Here is a 21,303-nt window from a genome sequence, read left to right as displayed (position 1 = left end):
CATGTAATAACAGATGAATGGAGAAAAAAAAACAGAAAAGAAGTTCTAAAAAGGGTGGGTTTGTTATGACAAAGAAATATTGCTAAATTAATATGGTCCTCAAGTTAATACCTTATTTATGAATTGCTTGGCTCCAAAATAGAGACACTCTGATGGGGTACCTGTATACTTGTTTCCTTTTATATCAACTCTCATTTATTTTTCAGAAAGTGTCTCTGCTCTGGAGGACCACAGAATTTCACAGGTGTCTTGGAATTCCTCCTCCTGGGGCTCTCAGAGGATCCAGAACTGCAGCCTCTAACTTTCCTCCTGTTCCTGTCCATGTACCTGGTCACCGTGCTGGGGAATCTACTGATCATCCTGACCATCAGCTCCGACTCCCACCTCCACACCCCCATGTACTTCTTCCTCTCCATTCTGTCCATGGCTGACCTTGGCTTTACCTCTACCACGGTCCCAAAGATGGTTTTGGACATTCAGACTCACAGCAGAGTAATCTCCTATGTGGGCTGCCTGATTCAGTTGTCTTTTTTTAATCTTTTCAGGTGTTTGGACAGTGCACTTCTGAGTGTCATGGCCTACGATCGCTTTGTAGCTATCTGTTATCCCCTGCACTACCAGGTCATCATGAACCCCTGCCTCTGTAGCCTGCTGGTCCTGGGGTCTTTTCTGTTCAGCCTTTTGGACTCCCAGCTGCACTGTGTGATGATGTCACATCTTACCTTTTGTACCAAAGTGGAGATTCCTCATTTCTTCTGTGACCCTCCTCAACTCCTCAAGCTTGCCTGTGATGATACATCCACCCATAAAATAATAATGTATTTCATTGGCGCCATTTTTGCTGGTATTCCCGTCTCAGGGATCCTTTTCTCTTATACTCAAATTCTTTCTTCCATTCTGAGAGTCCCCTCATCAAGTGGGAGGTACAAAGTCTTCTTCACCTGTGGCTCTCACCTGGCAGTTGTTTGTTTATTTTATGGAACAGGTATTGGGGTGTACCTCAGCTCAGTTGTCTCATATTCCCCCAGGAAGGCTGTAGTGGCCTCCGTGTTATACACTGTGGTCTCCCCCATGCTGAACCCCTTCATCTATAGCCTCAGGAACAGAGACATCAAGAGGGCCTTGCAGAGGCTCCTCAAAAGTACAGGCTAATTTCAATGCTCAGGCCATTTTTTTTTTCATCTGTGAATTAGAAATAATTGAACACCAAACTTCTAAATTGGCAGACATGCCTGTTTAGTCACATATGTTTTGTGGCTCATGGCTTTATTTATCTATACATGACTTATTTTGGCATATTTTTGATGGGATTAAGAGTATCCTGGATTTTTAAATTTTGTATTATAATTTATTTGCAATATTCTATGGTCATACCACATACCTAATGTCATCTGGATTTTCTTAAATTTAATTTTACTGGAATATAGTTGAGTAACAATGTTGTATTTGTTACAGGAGGGTGGGAATAACATATACACACTACTGTACAAAAATAGATGATTAACAAGAACCTACTGAATAGCACAGGAAAATCTACTCAATGGTTTGTAATAACCTGTATCAGAAAAATGAATGGCTATATTTACATATTCTGGATCTTGTATATGTTAAAATCACTGCATGATTGAATGTCATTACACCCATGGAATCTTCTGTATTTGTCACCTAATAACCAGGCATCTTGTAGAAATTCACAACTCTTTTTTAATGTATATAGAACTTTCTTTTTGTTCTTTTTTATGACAACACCTGCAGCATAGGCTCTCCTGGGCCAGGGGTTGAATCAGAACTGTGGCTGCAGCCTACACCACAGCCGCAGCAATGTTGGATCCTAAGCCACTGAGTGAGTCCAAGGATTGACCCTATATCTTCACTGAAATATCATTGCAGGTTCTTAACCTGTTGGGCCACAATGGGAACCCCTGTATATATAATTTTCAATCATTTTCATGTCCATGTCTATTTTCTATAAAACTTTAGCTTTGATCAAATATACTGATGCAGGTATATGGGAGAATAGATATCACTTGTCCTCAGTTTTGGCATCATATTGGAAACATCTGATGAGCTTTAAAAACCCTCCTGCCTGAGTACCAACATTATGAATTAAGATTGTGTGTGTGTGTGTGTGTGTGTGTGTGTGTGTGTGTGTGTGTAGGGCCTCACCTGTCGCATATGGAGGCCCCCAGGCTAGGGGTCAAATCAGAGCTGTAGCTGCTGGCCTACACCACAGCCACAGCCACGCCAGATCCAAGCCATGGATGTGAGCTATACCACCACTCACGGCAATGCCGGATCCTTAACCCACTGAGTGAGGCCAGTGATCAAACCTGCGTCCTCATGGATGCTAGTCAGACTCGTTTCCACTCAGCCATGGTGGGAACTCTTGGATTAAAATTTAATTGGACTGTATTTTAAAAAACTTTTTCATCCTAAAGTGCAGCATAAGAGGTACAGTGTCACATCACTAGTTTTTCACCCAAGATTGGAGGGGATGCTCTTCCTTTAGTTAAACTCTTAATGAAATTGGCTCTCATCCACAGGCCATTGTGCAGAGAAAACACATCTAAAACAGTGGAACTATATTCAGTGTGGTGAGCCATGGCACTTATGATCTGCAAGGTACATGAAAACGGGGTAGTGGAGGGAGCAGCCAATTCACTCTACAGCTCAGATGCTCTTTGGTCCTTATATTTATTGACTGTAATTTGGGCAGGATTGTAGATGCTATTTAGTTTCTGCTTCCTTCTTCTTCTCCCTCTCCCTCCCCCTCCCCTTCCCTTTCACTTTCCCCTTCTTTTTCCTCCCCCTCATCCTCCTCCTTTTCTTCTTCTTCCTCTTCCTCTCCTCCTCCTCCTTCTTTTTTCTTCTTCTCCTTCTTCTGCCAAGCATATAAACTAAACATGATTTCAGACATACAAAACAAACTTAGTTACCAAAGGGGAAAGTAGGGGAGGGATAATTTAGGAGTTTAGGATTGACAGATATATGCTACTATATATAAAGCAGATGAAAAACAAGAACCTATTGTCTGGCACAGGGAACTCTACTCAATCTCTTATGATGACCATATGGAAAAGAATATGAAAAACAACATATATATATTTATGTATAACTGTATCACTGGTTTGTACACCTGAAACAGATACGATGTTGTAAATCAACTATACTTCAATTAAAAATAAATAACAAAGAAAGAAGAAAATTTTTTTTCTTTTGGATTGGAGAATGAAAAAGAATGACCAATTTTTTTTTGGGGGGGGGGGTTGCTGTGCCTATGGCAAGTAGTAATTCCTAGACCAGGGTCTGAACCTGTACCACAGCAGAGACCTGGGCTACTGCAGTGACAATGCTGGATCTTTAACCCACTGAACCACAAGGGAAGTCCAGAGCATGACCAGTTTTAACAGCACCCCAGGTGGGTCTCATATGCAGCCAATGTAGAGGACTATTGAATTCTGCCAGACTTTTCATACAAAGATAACTTGTATGTCTTGGGTCCTTTACTGTTCATAGTTAGATCCTGAAGATCTTTAAATAATCAGAGTTCATAAAGAATAAGGTAGAGTATTTACCTTAGCAATGTCAATATGATTTTTCTCAATATTCCTGGTATTATTTTTTCACTATATTCTCTTTCCATGCTCTACAGCTGGTCATATGTGCTGGTTAATCAGTTTGGAGTTTCTGCTCCAAACTCACCCTTTTATACTTAAGTTGTGGTGTTGTGATGGGAGATGGGCATCTGTAAACCACTGTTCTGAATTTCTATCTGGTTTCTCTTAGGTCCTTCTAATTCATGGTCAGTAAAAGTCGCCATGCCCTAACACCCGGCATTTCCCCAATACCCCTTAACCTGGCATCGTCACCACTTCTTTCAGTGACCACGCTGTGTTACAAACTTTTCTTGTGTGCCTTTCATCTCTCAATAATTATTTAACCAATTACCTATATTAAATTATCTCTATTAAAGTAACTAATGTGATTTCCTTCTCTTGATTGAACCCTGACTAGTAAATCACAATATGGGGGATAAAGCTACATTGTGAGAGGCAACTGGAAATTTTCAAAGTGAACTTAGCATAAAAAAAGGTGATCGTAATGATATGGTTTAGTTTTGGATATACAGTCGAGGTTTAAAGTACTGGTATAGTATTCCCAGTTACTGTGAGATTCTAATTGTACCTGTAGATCATGGTCACGTATAGTCTTATCTTATTTTTATTACTCAAGGATAGCAAATGATCACATCCTCAGCAAATGGGAAATCTTTCCTTTCACTAGTAGCCACCTTATTAGGATTCACTTTATAACAATTCATCCTTCTTTTCCATCATGATTAATCTGTTTTGGGGATCATTCTGTTTTCTGCTACATACTTATGTACCCCTAGTCATATCAATCTTCCCTTTAGAGAAGCTACATATTATTTCTGAGATAACAATCTGTGATTTTTGAAGAGCTATCCAGTAACAGGTTTAATTTACTTAGCTTTAAAATATTTTACTGGCATACAGTTGACTTAAATGTTGTGTTAGTTTCAGGTGTATAGCAAAATGAATCAGATACATACATATCCATATATTTATATCTATCTATAGATATAGAGATATATGCATTCCTTTTCAGATTCTTTTCCCATGTAGATCACTACAGTAATTAACCCTGCTTTTACCAAGGACTTAAATTACCACAAACTTCACTAACAATGAACTAGTATCTGATTGACTCCTCCCACTAAGAAATTACTTCTGTTTAATATTAGACTTTTCTACCTCCCCAAGCATTTTAAACGCTTCAGCCCTCATATTTCTTCTCCAATATTTCTCATTACTCCTGTTATTTGGTCATTTGGGCTCCTAAAATATTCTTCTTCCTCTTATGCACACACACATAATTAGCATGCTTTCTCTCACATCCAGTTATACTGGGTAAATATTCAAGGTTTCTTTATATCAGTTAGCTAGAAACCAAACTCTGAGTTCCTCATATAGAGAAATCTGAGCCAGATGGGATGAAAAGAGAAGATATAGAGGTTACCACAAACCATGATTTTCATACACTTCACTTTATCTCACTATATAAGCCAGAAAGCACATTTTATTTATTTATTTTAAAAATTTTTTTGTCTTTTTGCCTTTTCTAGGGCTGCTCCCACGCCATATGGAGGTTCCTAGCCTAGGTGTCTAATCAGAGCCGTAGCCACCGGCCTACGCCAGAGCCATAGCAACACGGGATTCGAGCCACATCTGCAACCTACACCACAGGTCACGGCAACGCCGGATCCTCGACTCACTGAGCAAGGCCAGGAATCGAACCTGTAACCTCATGGTTCCTAGTCGGATTCATTAACCACTGTGCCACGACAGGAACTCCCAAAAAGCGCATTTTAAAAAAGACTTCAAGGAGTTCCTGTTGTGGCTCAGTGTGTTAAGGACCTGTTGTCTCCATGAGGATGCAGGTTCAATCCCTGACCTCGTTCAGTGGATTAAGGATCCACATGCAGCATAGTTCACAGATGCGGCTTGGATCTGGCATTGCTATAGCTGTGGTGTAGGCCAGCAGCCTCAGCTCTGATTCATCTCCTGGCCCAGGAACTTCCATATGCCACAGGTGAGGCCATAAAAGAAAAAAAAAGACTTCAGGAGTTCAAATACAAAGATTCTATGAATAATATGTTTGGAGAGACATGAGCCCTTTCCAGTTGAGCAGAAATCAGAAACTTCTAGAGATCCTTGTTGAATTGTTCCTAAAATGGCTGTAGCTTCTTTTGGCAAAAATAAAAGAACTCTATTGTTTTTTCCTTTAAAAAATTTAAATGTCTCTTTCAACATATGGCTCTAACACACACACACACAAAACATATAAACAAGCACACTAAGAACTAACTCTCTACCCCTCTACACCCCACACCCAAAAAAGGTATTAAAAAACAAAAAAAAAAGATTAGGTAATTTCAAAATTAAGAGTTACCTGAATTATGACAGCATGCAAAATTTAAATTCTAAGTGAGTCCAAGTAGTATAAACAGTTTGAACTTCAGGACATGAGGATGGCCCCATGCAAATCAACTTGCACAGCAGAACCACTGCTGTTCTGTCTTACTGAGTCAGCAACGAGCATCTCAGCATCTCTATGTTATTCCTAGGCAGTTTATCTTGAGATAAGCAAGAAGTCTTTCCAACAATAAATATGTAAGACTTATTACCAATGTGGAAAGTTTTGGGAGACCTCTCTATTTAACAGAAACCAGGGAGACTTCTTATGACATGGCCAGGAGCAGCATGGTGGGGTCTGCAGAAATATCTGAAACAGAGCAACATCTTTCATGTAGCAGTTCTCCAGTAAAGGTCTGTTGTTGTTGTTGTTGTTGTTGTTGTTGTTGTTGTTTTGGAGAAGTTGGTGATGTGAAGAGTTGGGGACTATGTTGTATCTGCCTTTTTTTTTTCTTTTTTGGCTGCACCCATGTCATGCAAAAGTTCTCAGACCAAGGATCAAACTTGTGCCACACAGTGACAATGCTGGATCTTTAACCTGCTGAGCCACTAGGGAACTCCAAAGAATCAGGGACCATGTTGAAAAGCAGAGAGACATCTCTAGATTGTTGTGCTTAGAGGCCAGATTCCTGGTAGAGGATAAAGTCTTTGTGATGCGCAGCTTCCAAGAGGTTCCCAAGGTAGAGGATAAAGTCTTTGTGATGCGCAGCTTCCAAGAGGTTCCCAATTAACACTTTCACCTGTTTTTCTTTTTTTCTTTTTGCTTTTTAGGGCTATATGTGCAGCATATGGAAGTTCCCAGGCCAAGAGTGGAATCAGAGGTGCAGTTGCCAGCCACGGCCACAGCCATGGCAATGGCAGATCTGAGCTGCATCTGCCACCTATGCCACAGCTCATGGCAATGCCAGATACATCTACTCAATGAGCAAGGCCAGGGATGGAACCTGCATCCTTGTGGATACTAGTTGGGTTTGAAACCCACTTAGCCACAACAGGAACTCTCTCACATGTATTAACGACCTTTCATAGACACATGTAACTAGAGCTAGTGACTTATATCCAATGAAACATATTTGGAAAAATATTGGTGTGTCATTCCAACATTAATGAGTAAATACTCAAACTTTCAACCTGCTAATCCTCTTCTGCCTTCAGCTTTCACAATGTCAGAGGTCCAGTAGAGAAGTCCATGTGGCAAGAAACTGAGGGATGCCTATGGCCAACTGCACAAGAGGAACTGGATCCTGCCATTGCCATATGAGTAAGCTGGGAATCAAATACTCTTCTAGTCCAGCATCTATATGACTGTAGTATCAGCTTGCATTTTATTTATTTATTATTTATTTTATGGATGTTTAGTTAATTTACAGTGTTGTGTTAGTTTCAAGTGTACAGCAAAGTGATTCAGTTATACATATACATATATCCATTATTTTTCAGATTCTTTCCTCTTATAGGTTATTGCAAAATATTGAATATACTTCCCCATGCTATATGGTAGGTCCTGTAGGTTATCTATTTTATACATATGTGTATGTTAACAGAGTCCTAATTTATCCCCCCTTTCCCCTTTGCTTTCCCCTTTGGTAACCATAAGTTTGTTTTCTATGTCTGTGAATCTATTTCTTTTTTATAAATAAGGTCATTTGTATTTTTTTTAGATTCCACATATAAGTGACATCATATGATATTTGTCTTTGGCTCACTTCACTTAGGATAATAATAGTATAACAATAGAATTATTTCATTCTTTTTAAGGCTGAGTAATATTCCATTGCATGTGTGCATGTGTGTGTGTGTATGGGGAGGTCCATTTATTGGTGGTCACTTAGGTTGCTTTCATGTATTGGCTATTGTAAATAGTGTTGCTATGAACATAAAGGTGCATGTATCTTTTCAAATTATGGTTTTCTCTGGATAAATGCCCAGAAAAGGGGCTGCAGGATCATATGCTAACTCTATTTTTAGTGGGTTTTTTTTGTATTTTTGTCTTCTTAGGGCCTCACCCATGGCAAATGGAGGTTCCCAGGCTAGGGGTTGAATCAGACCTAGAGCTGCCAGTTTACACCATAGCCATGGCAACATGGGATCCAAGCTGTGTCTGCACCACAGCTCATGGCAATGCCAGATCCTTAACCCACTGAGCAAGGCCAGGAATCGAACCCACCATCCTTGTGGATACTAGTCGGGTTTGTTAAACACTGAGCCATGACAGGAACTCCTATTTTTAGTTTTTTGAGGTATCTCCATACTGTTCTCCATAATACTAGCCTACGTTTTGAATGTATACTTCTGTGAGGCCCCCTGAAGTATTTAAGCAGATGGTCAACCTCCTGATACATGTATCAAAATAGATAGTTGTCTACTATCTACTGTACCAATATATATCAATACAGCAGAAAAATAAGAACATGTGTTGTCATTCAAAGTAGCAAGAACTATCTGCCTCCAATGCCAAAATCCATTTCCTACGCTCAAATTCACATTGTCAACCAGGACAATTAAAAGAAAAATAGGAAGTTCTCCTTGGAGATGTAAATTTTAACTTAAAAATGGAAATATGTATGGTTCTAGATATAAAAGACCCAATTCTCTCCAAATTTTATTCTTAGTTAATGGATTTGCAGATTTAAGGCATACATTATTTATTTTTAATTGATAAAATATTGTGATTTTTATAAGAGCCCTATAACTTGGGAGTCAGAAGTGAGTCATAGAGTTGAGCTTTCTCTTGAGACGAGGATGGGTCCAACAAACTCTTCCAAGGATATTCACTTTTCTCCTTTTCCTCTTTCACTAATATCATCAAGAACTCAGAGGCTGGGAGAACGTGGACCCATTTGGCTAATTATGAGCTCTGTGCACTGAGCCCCCAAGGTCCCACAATGGTAAATAATCACTTTTGCCTTCCAGCTCTTCAATTTCTGGTTCCAGTCCTGTGGGCTTCATTCCTATATCTTCTCCTCCCAGAGTCATTCATTGCCTGTATCAGAGGACCCATGCCTGAGTCTATCTTCCTGCCAGCCCTAAGAACAGAGCCTGAGTTTTCATCACTTACCAGGGGTTTGGTTATTGTCATTCTTTGGTCATGCTCCAGCAGAGATGCAGAGCAGCTGGGTGAGTTCTCAGGGAGGATGTGGATGCAGGAAAGGCTGGAGGAGAATTTTTTTTCCCTTTATCATCAAGCCAAGCAGGGCAGCCATAGGGGAGGGAATCAGTATCCAATGTTTCAGCTAGAGGTTTATGAGGTTTAAATCCTGGTTCTGATGAGGGTACAGGAACTCTCATATACAATTTTATTTTGATCCCACACTGATTCTAGCTCCTATAGACCACAGCAGGAAATACGTCCTTCTATACTATCTGCTAATCACTAAAATGATCATGAAAGTAATTAGACAATGATGGAAATGATGACGTTGATCACAACATCATGAACATTTTTACATATGGTTTCCAAGTGCTGTAAGTTTTTTTTTTAATTTTATTGCTGAACCTGCATCATATAAAAGTTCCATGGCTAGGGGTCGAAGCAGAGGTGTGGCTGCAGGCCTACACCACAGCCACAGCCAACACCCAGCTGGAGCCACATCTGTGACCTGCCAGATCCTTAACCCACTGAGCAAGGCCAGGGATCAAACCAGCATCCTCACAGACACTATGCTGTGTTCTCAGCCAGCTGATCCATGATGGAAACTCTGAGATAAGCATTTTTAATGTAGCTTGTTACCTTTTATCTATATGAATCTCTGAAAAAGAGTGATATGTATTATCATTATTTTACAATTGAGGACAGGATAACATTTGTATGTAATTGTATGTAACTATAGTCTTGGATAGAAAGGAGTGAAGTCAGATTTGAACCCAGCAGTCAGACTACATTCCTGGGGCATCTGGACAATATTTTCATCTGTCAGTCCAACCTGATAACTTCTCTTTTCTGTCACTACAGGCAGAGACCCACTGTTCACTATGCTCTTCATTTTGGGGTTTCTATGAGACCACAGTGGAGAGGAGCAGGTGGCACCTGTTGTATAAGTTACAGGAAGTGGATTTCCCATTGTGGCTCAGTGATAATGAACATGAATGGTATCCATGAGGACTCAGGTTCAGTCCCTGGCCTTGCTCAGTGGATTAAGGATCCGGCGTTGCTGTGAGCTATGGTGTAGGTGGCAGACGTGGCTCAGATTTGGAGTTGCTATGGCTGTGGTATAGGCCAGCAGCTGCAGCTCCAGTTCAACCCCTAGCCTGGGAACTTCCCCATGCACTAAAAAGCAAAAAAAAAAATGATAGGATTAGGAAATTAGCTGAGATCATAGGTGAAGGTCACAGAACATATTGACACAGTAATTCAGGGCAGCTCACTCTCTCTTTCTTTGACCTGCTGCTTGACTTTGCTTTAATATCTACTTCCACCTTCATGCTTAAAAAATTTTATTTCCTTTCAGTCTCTGAGAGACATAAATTCAGAGTTCTTGCTTACATTCTTAGTCAGGAAACAGAAAACAGTTAACAGATATACCTTGGGAAACATATTTCTGAACCTCAGCTTAGACTCTCAAGTGGAAGGAAACAGTGGACATGGTCAGTGCATGGGCTTCAGAGACCCTCCATTTACTTTTAAATCCATCTGTTCTACTTATTATCTGTGTGACCCAAGGCAAGTTCTTAGGATTTCTGGGCCTCAACATTATCATCTGAATTGATCTCCAGTTGATACAATGACAATTACTAAGCATTAAACATAATAAGTACCAAATATGTGAATAACTATGAGATAGATGCCTGCAGTAAGTATATTTTGGCCTTATCATTAACTACCATATATTCAAGTAATATTAAAGTTTTGTTTTCCTCAGAGCCCTGAGAAAACATTTTGTTTTTGTCCTCAGACAAGTGGTTTCCGAGTGCCTGGAGGGAAACAACCAAATCACATTAATTTCTTCTTTTTATTTATAGCATCTTCATTCATAATGACCCAAATAAGGAACTATCCAAATGTCTCTCTGTGAAAATAGATAGACAAAATTTGACAACAGTAACATAAAGGAACATACTATTAATACAATTGAAAACACTGATGGAGCTCGAAGGCATTATAATCATGAAAAACTCTGCCTCAAAAGATTATGAACTTGGTTCATTTTTTAAATCAACTATACTCCAAAAAATTAACTTAAAAATAAAACATCTTAAAAATTTATAGTTTATAATTACTTACTACTATTTTAATACATTTTAGAGCATCATTTTGAATTAATGGTTATTATTTATCATCTTATTTTAATGCTTTGGGATACATAACTCAAAATCTAAATCTAAGATCAGTTTATTTCAGTTGGTTTAACAGGTATTACAACTGAAAAATATAATTCATAAATTTATACAGGGTCAAAGTTTAATAAAAATCACATTCATTTTTGATTCCCCAGAGCTTATACCTTTCTTGGCACACAATAAGCTGCAATCAAAACAACAATTTTTATTAAATATTGAACACATCCTCCTTTTGTTCTCAGAAACAGAGCTTAGGCAATATGACTTACGCACGGGGGGTGGGTTCTTCCTCCTAGAGATGCCCCATAACACTGGACAAATAATAAAACAGTGTTTGGTACGTCTGTGTCATACATTTTTTAAAAGGCCTATCATTTTCTACTTAATAGAATCTAGCATATTCAATTATTAATGTCGAAATTATCTTTAAAGATAGAGGTATTATTCTGTGAATTATCTTTAAAGATAGAGAGAGGTATTATTCTGTGAACACACGTTAAGATTTCTATTTCTATTTGTTTGTGATGATTGTTGTACACCTATAAATGTAATAAAATTCATTGAGTAATTAAAAAAAAAGATCCTATTTATTCTATAAGTGAATTCCCTGGGACATAATGGGCTTCTCTCTCTCTGTAGTACAATAGAATAAAGGTCCTTATATCTATCTTGGGAATTGTATTTCATCAATAAACCCACTATTCCAACTATGATTCAAACTCTGATTTAAGGGGTTTTTAAAATTTATTTATTTATTTATTTATTTATTTATAGTCTTTTTGCCTTTTCTAGGGCTGCTCCCACGGCATGTGGAGGTTCCCAGGCTAGGGGTCGAATCAGAGCTGTAGCCACCAGCCTACACCAGAGCCACTGCAACGCGGGATCCAAGCCGCGTCTGCGACCTACACCACTGCTCATGGCAATGCCCGATGCTTAACCCACTGAGCAAGGCCAGGGATCAAACCCGCAACCTCATGATTCCTAGTAGGATTCGTTAACCACTGAACCATGATGGGAACTCCTTATTTATTTATTTAAAAAAATTTTTTTCATTGTTATTTCCCCAATGCAATTTTTTTTCTAGTGTACAGCATGGTGACCCAGTTACACATACATGTATACTAAGGGGTTTTCTTATGTTTTACTAGAGTATACTTGATTTACAGTGTTGTATCATAAATATATATATATATACACACACATACATACACACACACACACATAAGTGTATATATAATGTAATGTATATATACACACATATGTATGACTGGGTCACTATGCAGTACAGCAAAAATTGACAGAACACTGTAAATCAATTATACTGTAGTATAACCTTAAAAAAAACCCTTATGTATATGTATATACATATATATATGTGTATATGTATAGTATATATTTTTATTGTATATATGTGTATATATTTACACAATATATATATTACACATATACACAATATATGGACACATATATACAATAATATATATATACAATTATATAGAGAGATATATAATTCTTTTTCTCATACTGTCTTCCATCATGTTCTATCCCTAGAAATTGGATATAATCCCCTGTGCTGTACAGTAGACCTTCATTGCTTATCCATTCTAAATGTAATTGTTTGCATCTACCATCCCCAAACTCCCTAACCATCCCACTTTATCCGTCCTCCCCCTTGGTAACCACAAGTCTTTTCTCTATGTCTGTGAGTCCGTTTGTGTTTCTTTGTTGTTGTTGTTGTTGTTGTTGTTTTGCCACCCCATGGCATATGGCGTTCCTGGGCCAGGGATCAGATCCAAGCCATAGCTGCAACTCAAGCGTCCAGATTCTTAACCCACTGTGCTGGGCCAGGAATCAAACTTTGGTCCTAGTACTCCCCAGATGCTGCTGATCCCATTGTGACACAGCAGTAATTCCTCTGCTTCTGTTTTGTGGAGAGGCTCATTTTGCCACATTTTATATTTTTATGTTTTATATTTTACATTCCACATATAAGTGATATCACATGGTATTTGTCTTTCTCTTTCTAGTTGCATCCATGTTGTTTAAAATGGCTTCATTTTACTCTTTTTTTTTTGTCTGAGTAGTCTTCATTGTATATATGTACCACATCTTCTTAATCCATTTATCTGTCAATGGACATTTAAGTCGTTTCCATGTCTTAGCCATGGTGAATAGTGCTACAATGAACATAGGGGTGCATGTATGTCTTTCAGTGAAAGTTCTGTCCACATATAATCCCAGGGGCTTGATTGCTAGATCATATGGTGGTTCTAGACTTAGTTCTCTGAGGAAACTCCATACCATTTTACATAGTGGTTGTACCAATTTCCATTCCCACCGACAGTCTAGGAGGGTTCCATTTTCTCCACTCTCTCTCCAGCATTTCTAATTTGGTGACTTTTGATGATGGCCATTCTGACCAGAGTGAGGTGGTATGTCATGGTAGTTTTGATTTGCATTTCTCTAATAATTAGAGATGTTGCACATTTTTTCATGTGCCTACTGGTCATCCTTATGTCTTCTTTGGAAAAATCTCTGTTTATGTCTTTTGCCCATTTTTTGATTGTTTTATTTTTGTTTTGTTTTGTTTTGTTGCCATTGAGTTGTTTGTATATTTTGTAGATAAAGCACTTGTCAGTTGCATCATTTGCAATGATTCAAACTCTGATTTAAAGATTATGGCTAAATATTTATTAAGTACAAACCTTTGTTAGGTTCCACACAGGTTCTAGAGATGGGTGTTATTCTTCCCATTTCTAGATAAGGGATATCAGCACAGAGAAGTGGAGAGATTTACACAGACTCCATGTTCAGTACTTGAAAGACATGAGATTCAGGCAAAGGTCTCCTGACTTCCATCCCAGGGATCTTTCTCCACCATTAAAGCGGAATAATTGTGTTCTTTTCAAACATGCCTTAGTCCTAGATGAAAAAATGGAGGAAGAACTATGGTTTCCTTTTCTCAGTATTTGGTTAGCTTATCTGTGAAATAGAGATATGGGTCAAGTGGTTTACAGGGAACTTCATTGTACGAGTATTGTTCTTAGTGTTTTATGAATAGTCATGGATTTGTACCCCATCTTGGATATCTCAGATATGGAAATATTATTCCCCATACAAGATGCAAATTTTCATATTGATCTATAATGGAAAGACAATTGTTCAGCAGATTTCAGGGGATCTTTTTTTTTTTGTCTTCTTAGGGCCTCACCTGAGGCATGTGGAAGTTCCCAGGCTAGGAGATGAATCGGAGCTGTAGCTGCCAGCCTATGCCACAGCCACAGTAACACAGGATCCAAGCCATGTCTGAGACCTACACCAGAGCTCACAGCAACCCCAGATCCTTAACCCACTGAGCAAGGCCAGGGATCCAAACCACGTCCTCATGGATACCAGTCAGGTATGTTAACCACTGAGCCACAATGGGAACTCTCAGGAGATCTTTCTAAGTCTGTACTTGGACAATAGTAGAATATAGTTTATTTCACCTGATTTTTCTATTGGGAAAACAAATGCAATGAATTTTTAAAAAATCAATGACTTTTAATGCACATATTTTATAGAAATTCTCACTTGTGTGATATGGAGAAAAGCACAAGTATATTCTTTTTTTCTGACAGAGATGATAGAGGCTGGAAAGCCTCAACCTTTCTTTCCTTCTTCCTTTCCTTACTCTTTCTTTTTTCTTTCCTTCTTTCCTTCTATGTAGTTTATTTACAATATTATATTAGTTTCAGGTTACAACATAGCAATTCAACATTTTTATAGATTATATGCCATTTAAAGTTATTACAAAATAATGGCTATATTTCCCTATGCTATACAATGTACATTTATTTATTATTTATTTTATATATAGTAGTATGTGTCTCTTAATTCCATATCCCTTTCTCACCCCTTCCTCATCTCTCTCCAGTTTGGTAACTGCTAGGTTGTTCTCTATATCTATGAGTCTATTTCTGTTTTGTTATATACATTCATTTGTTTTATTTTTTAGATTCCACATATGTGATAACACAGAGTAGTTGTTTTTATCTGTCTTACTTCACTAAGCATAATACTCTCTAGCTTCATCCACATTGTGCAAGTAATTCATTAGAAACAAGATTTTTCTTAGAAGTCTCATAATATGAAATTAAAAATAAAATGAAATTTATCTTCACATAATGCTATGCATCATTTAAAGTATTTGGAATAAATATATGTATTTCACAGAAAACGTCAAAATGAAATATTCTGATTTAATCAGAAATTCTACAGAAATAATATATGTGGTATGATAGTTTTTAGGTAAATTTCAAGAAAGCTGCATATAGATACATAAATAAATACTATGGAGACATTGGAAGGAAAATAGATCCTCCAAAGTCATGACAGTGTTTGTCCTTGGGCAACTGAAATACTGGGAAATGTGGGTCATATGGGTAGAGAGAACCCCAAAACAAAACAAAAACACCCCAACAACCCAGTTTTATTAGTATGAATGATAAATGATAATGAATATGAGTTCCAATCCTATATGGGTATAAATCAATTTATCAGTTAATATCCAAAGGAAATGAAATCAATACGTCAAGAAGCTGTTTGTACTCTCCCATTTATGACTGCATTACTCACAACAGCCAAGATGTGGAAACAACCTAAGTATCTATCAATGCATGAATGGATAAAGAATGTGTTATATAAGGCATGGAATATTATACAGCCTTTAAAATGAATAAATCCTGCCACTTGTGATACATCAATGAACTCTGAGAACATTATGCTTAGTGAAGTTAGCCAGGCACCAAAAGACAAATATTGCATGGCCTAGCTTATGTGTAGAATCTAAACAAATCCAACTCATGTGGAATGATGGTTGCCAGGAGTTTAGGTGTGGGGGAAATGGGGAGCTATTGGTCAAAGAATATAATGTTTTAGTTACAAACATAGGATGAGTAAATTCTGGAGGTGTAATTTACAGTTTGGTGACTGTAGTTAGTAATACTGTATTGTATGCTTGAAATTTGACAAGAGAGTTAGTTGATTGTAGGTTTCTCACCACACACACGCAAAAATTGTAACTATGTGAGATAATGGATCTATTAATTAGCTTGATTGTGGTAATCATTTTACTATGTATATATACCAAAATAATCACATTGTATACCTTAAATAGGTATAATTTTTACTTATTATTATACATAAATAAAGCTGGAAAATGAATTCCGCACAATGTATTATTAAATATTTACAGTTTGATATTGGTAGAGGTTAATAATGGTAATAATAATAATAGGTAATATTAATGGATCATTTGCTAAGTGTCTGGCAGTGGTTCTTTATCCTGGCTATATTTTAGTATACTCAAAAGATGTTTGTACAAAGTTTCTGATTTTATTGATTCTAGCTGTAATCACTACAACAGAACTTCTAAAAGATCCATATGTAATGATCCTGGTCAACTAGCATTGTGAACCACTGTCTAAGCACCTCATTTTTATTTTTTAACTTCTGACAGCAACCCTATAAGGCTGATGCAATTATATAACCACATGTTTATCATAGTATTTCTGTTCTTTCCCCATTTGCACATTTTCCAAATTAAATCACATTTTGACCTGCAAGGAGAAATGAAGACTCGATTGACTTTAGGGAGCTGAATTTAGGAGGAATCCAATAAAGAAAGATTGAATTGAAAAGCATTTAAACTGGTATCAAATTTTTAATTTCAGATTTCAGGTTTGGATTTGGTTGTAAATTTCTTAATGGTATATAATAAGGTTGGATTTGATGAGAAATCAACCGTTCACAAATTCTTTCAATTATAGATACATTTAAGAAGTTTTATCAAGTCTCTACCATCTAAAGCAAAAATACAAACTCAACCTCAGACATTTCCCTGAGATAATACAGTATTGATAGGGGGAAAAAACCTGCAAAAGAATGAAAAACAGAAGTTCCTATCGTGGCTCAATGGAACTGAACCCAATTAGTATCGATGAGGATGAGGATTCAATACCTGGCCTCGCTCATTGGGTTAAGGATCTGGCACTGCTGGGAGCTGCGGTGTAGATCACAGACTTGGCTCGGTCCCATGTTGCTGTGGCGGTGGTGTAGGCTAGCAGCTATAGCTCCAATTAGACCCCTAGACTGGGAAGTTCCATATGCCACACCGATGGCCCTTAAAAAAAGAAGGAAAAAATGAAAAATAGGCACAGCATATTTATTAAAAGTTAATTATTGCTAATCACTGGTGCATTGTAAATTAATACTATTTTTTTTTTGTCTTTTTAAGGCCACACCTGAGGCATATGGAAATTGCCAGGTTAGGGGTCTAATTGGAGCTGTTGCCACCGGCCTACGCCAGAGCCACAGCAACACTAGATCTACCCATGTCTGTGACCTATAGCACAGCTCACTGCCCCGCCAGATACCTAACCTACTGAGCGAGGCCAGGGATCGAACCCATAACCTCCTGGTTCCTAGTCAGATTCGTTTCTGCTGCACCACTATGGGAACTCCTGTAAATTAATACCATTTTATTTTATTTTATTTTTGTCTTTTTGGCTATTTCTTTGGGCCGCTCCCGAGGCATATGGAGGTTTCCAGGCTAGGGGTCGAATCGGCGCTGTAGCCCCCGGCCTACGCCAGAGCCACAGCAACGCAGGATCTGAGCCGCATCTGCAACCTACACCAAAGCTCACGGCAATGCCAGATCGTTAACCCACCGAGCAAGGGCAGGGACCGAACCCGCAACCTCATGGTTCCTAGTCAGATTCGCTAACCACTGTGCCATGATGGGAACTCCTAATACCATTTTAAATCATTGCTGTGCATATAACAAAAGCATATTTATCAAATTATGATGTTCAGAAAAAAAAAATTATATATTTGAGTTATATTTGAACAGTTTGACCACACAACTATACATTTAAGTGAGTACTGATCTCTGTAAAACATAGGTGTCATAACCAAATTATGGAAAAAAATGAAATAACTGCCATATAAAAATAATATCAGTTTAACCATTTGCTTCTAATTTAGAATCCTTAACGTAGTTTTAGCTCTCCAAAGGTTGTATTCCAAATCAAGAGAATTTGTATAAGATTAAGGGCTTTGGGGATTTTCTTATATATTTATTTATTTATTTTTATTTTTAATTACATTTATTTTTTATATTTTATTTTATTTTCCCACTGTACACCAAGGGGATCAAGTTATCCTTACATGTATACATTACATTTTTTTCCCCACCCTTTCTTCTGTTGCAACATGAGTATCTAGACAAAGTTCTCAATGCTACTCAGCAGGATCTCCTTGTACATCTATTCTAAGTTGTGTCTGATAAGCCCAAGCTCCCGATCCCTCCCACTCCCTCCCCCTCCCATCAGGCAGCCACAAGTCTCTTCTCCAAGTCCATGATTTTCTTTTCTGAGGAGATGTTCATCTGTGCTGGATATTAGATTCCAGTTATAAGTGATATCATATGGTATTTGTCTTTGTCTTTCTGGCTCATTTCACTCAGGATGAGATTCTCTAGTTCCATCCATGTTGCTGCAAATGGCATTATGTCATTGTTTTTTTATGGCTGAGTAGTATTCCATTGTGTATATATACCACATCTTCCAAATCCAATCCTCTGTTGATGGACATTTGAGTTATTTCCATGTCCTGGCTATTGTGAATAGTGCTGCAATGAATATGCAGGTGCTTGTGTCTCTTTTAAGTATATTTTATACATAGAACTTCCATATGACCCCACAATCCCACTCTTGGGCATATATCTGGACAAAACTCTAATTACATTTTTTTTTAGGATATAGATTGACTCACAGTGTTTAGTCAATTTCTGTTGTACAGCATAGTTATCCAGTCATATATATATACCTGCAAAGGAAAAAAAGAAAATTATCATATTATCTTCCATTATCGTCTATCCCAGAGACTGGATATAGTTCCCTGGGCAGTAGGACCTCATTGCTTATCCATTTTAAATACTTTTGAGAGCTTCATAGTGTCATTTAATTAGGATAATTTTTTCTCAAAGAGAATATTTATTATTTAATTTATTTTAAATTGGGGGCTGATACTGTACTGTGTACATGGATGGTTATATAAAAAATTCCTTGCTTTTATAACATTTTTCAGCCTAATAGCTCTAAAGTGAGTGTGTATAGAAACAGGTGAATAACCCAGACATAAATAAGGAAACAGTTTTAAGAGCTCAAATAGAAATATTGCTGAAGGTAGTGTTCCTCCAGTGTGAATATTTTACTTGTGAATTGCTTGAATCAAAAATATATACAGAGTTCCCATTGTTTCTCAGTGGAAAGGAATTCAACTAGGAACCATGAGGTTGCAGGTTCAATCCCTGGCCTCTGCTCAGTGTGTTAAGGATCCGGTGTTGCCATGAGCTGTGGTGTAGGTCACAGAAGCAGCTTGGATCCTACGTTGCTATGGCTGTGGTGTAGGCCGGCAGCTATAGGTCCAATTCCACCCCTAGCCTGGGAACCTCCATATGCTGTGGGTGTAGCCTTAAAAAATTATATGTGTGTGTGTGTGTGTATACATACATACATACATACATACATACACACACTTATCTGTGTGTCTTGTTTTGTTTTATTCCAACTACCTCTCTCTCTCTCTTTCTCTCCCTCTCGGCTGTACCCACAGCATGTGGAAATTCCTGGGCCAGGGACTGAACCCACATCACAGCAGTGGCCCAAGTCACTACAGTGACAATGCTGGAACCTTAACCTGCTGTACCACAAGACAACTCTCAACTATCTCTTCTTTTTCAACAGGTGTCCCATCTTTGAACCACAGAATCTTACACATGTCTCAGAATTCCTCCTCATGGGACTCTCAGATGATCCAGAACTTCAGGCCCTTCTCTTTGGGCTCTTCCTGTCCATATACCTGGTGGCTTTGCTTGGGAACTTGCTTATCATCCTGGCAGTTATCTCTGACTCCCACCTCCACACCCCCATGTACTTCTTCCTTTCTAGCCTGTCTTTGGTTGACCTTGGTTTCATCACCACCACAGTCCCAAAAATGCTGGTGAACATCCAGACACACAGCAAATCCATCACCTATACAGGCTGCCTAACTCAGTTGTCCTTTTTTTTCCTTTTTGGGTGTTCAGATAATCTACTTCTGGCTGTGATGGCCTATGACCGGTTGGTGGCCATCTGTCACCCACTGCACTACCTAGTCATCATGAAGCCCCGCCTCTGTGGCTTGTTGGTCCTAGTGTCATTTTTCAGCAGCTTTTTGGACTCCCAGATCCACTGCTTGATGGTGTCACAACTTACCTTCTGCACAAACGTGGAAATCCCTCATTTCTTTTGTGACGCCCCTCAACTTCTCCATCTTGCCTGTTCTGACACTTCCACTGATAATATATTAATCTATTTTACTGGTGCCATTTTTGGTGGTATTCCTGTCTTAGGGATCCTTTATTCTTATATTCAAATTGTTTCCTCCATTCTGAGAGTCCCATCATCAGGTGAGAGGTATAAAGCCTTCTCCACCTGTGGCTCTCACCTGTCAGTTGTTTGCTTATTTTATGGAACAGGTCTTGGGGTGTACCTCAGTTCAGCTGTTTCATCTTCCCCCAGGAAGGAAGCGGTGGCCTCAGTGATGTACTCTGTGGTCATCCCCATGTTGAATCCCTTCATCTACAGCCTGAGGAACAAAGACATCAAGAATGCCTTGTGGAGGATTATCAACAGAATAGCCTCACCTCAAGATCTGTCTTATCCTTTTGGTTCATAGGACAGGAAAATGTAGCAAAATCCAATATTCACAACAAGAAATTCTGAGTCTGAAGTCGCATGGTGTATGGGGACTCATTTGTCTCCTTGTCATTTGTTTACTCAACTGTTCCTCTTAGTATAACTCTAATAAATTGGGAGATTACTTTGGATTTACCACTTAAGTCATAGTCACTCCAGGGCTATGAACAGTACATCAGTGCACTTTCCCACTTTCCTTGTCCATTACCCAGAACTCTTGGTCATGAGGTCTCTCATTTATCTCATTG

The 21,303-nt window shown here is 38.3% G+C and overlaps 2 protein-coding genes across 2 annotated transcripts; both read left to right on the top strand.

Annotated features, from left to right (window-relative positions):
- The first annotated feature begins 234 nt into the window (after positions 1-234).
- Positions 235-1,152, top strand: LOC125119215 (olfactory receptor 18-like). Its single transcript, XM_047766075.1, has one exon. The coding sequence runs from the start codon at positions 322-324 to the stop codon at positions 1,150-1,152; it is 831 nt and encodes a 276-aa protein (XP_047622031.1). The 5' UTR covers positions 235-321.
- A 7,843-nt stretch (positions 1,153-8,995) lies between these two features.
- On the top strand, positions 8,996-21,035 carry LOC125119213 (olfactory receptor 18-like). Its single transcript, XM_047766074.1, has 3 exons — positions 8,996-9,113; positions 11,516-11,610; positions 20,031-21,035. The coding sequence occupies exons 1-3, from the start codon at positions 8,996-8,998 to the stop codon at positions 21,033-21,035; spliced, it is 1,218 nt and encodes a 405-aa protein (XP_047622030.1).
- The last annotated feature ends 268 nt before the right edge of the window (positions 21,036-21,303 follow it).

Source organism: Phacochoerus africanus, unplaced genomic scaffold (assembly GCF_016906955.1).
Source record: "Phacochoerus africanus isolate WHEZ1 unplaced genomic scaffold, ROS_Pafr_v1 Scaffold_18, whole genome shotgun sequence".
Classification (NCBI taxonomy): Eukaryota; Metazoa; Chordata; class Mammalia; order Artiodactyla; family Suidae; genus Phacochoerus; species Phacochoerus africanus.
The sequence above is the reverse complement of the archived record's forward strand: the minus strand, read 5'-3'. Positions and strand labels throughout refer to the sequence as shown.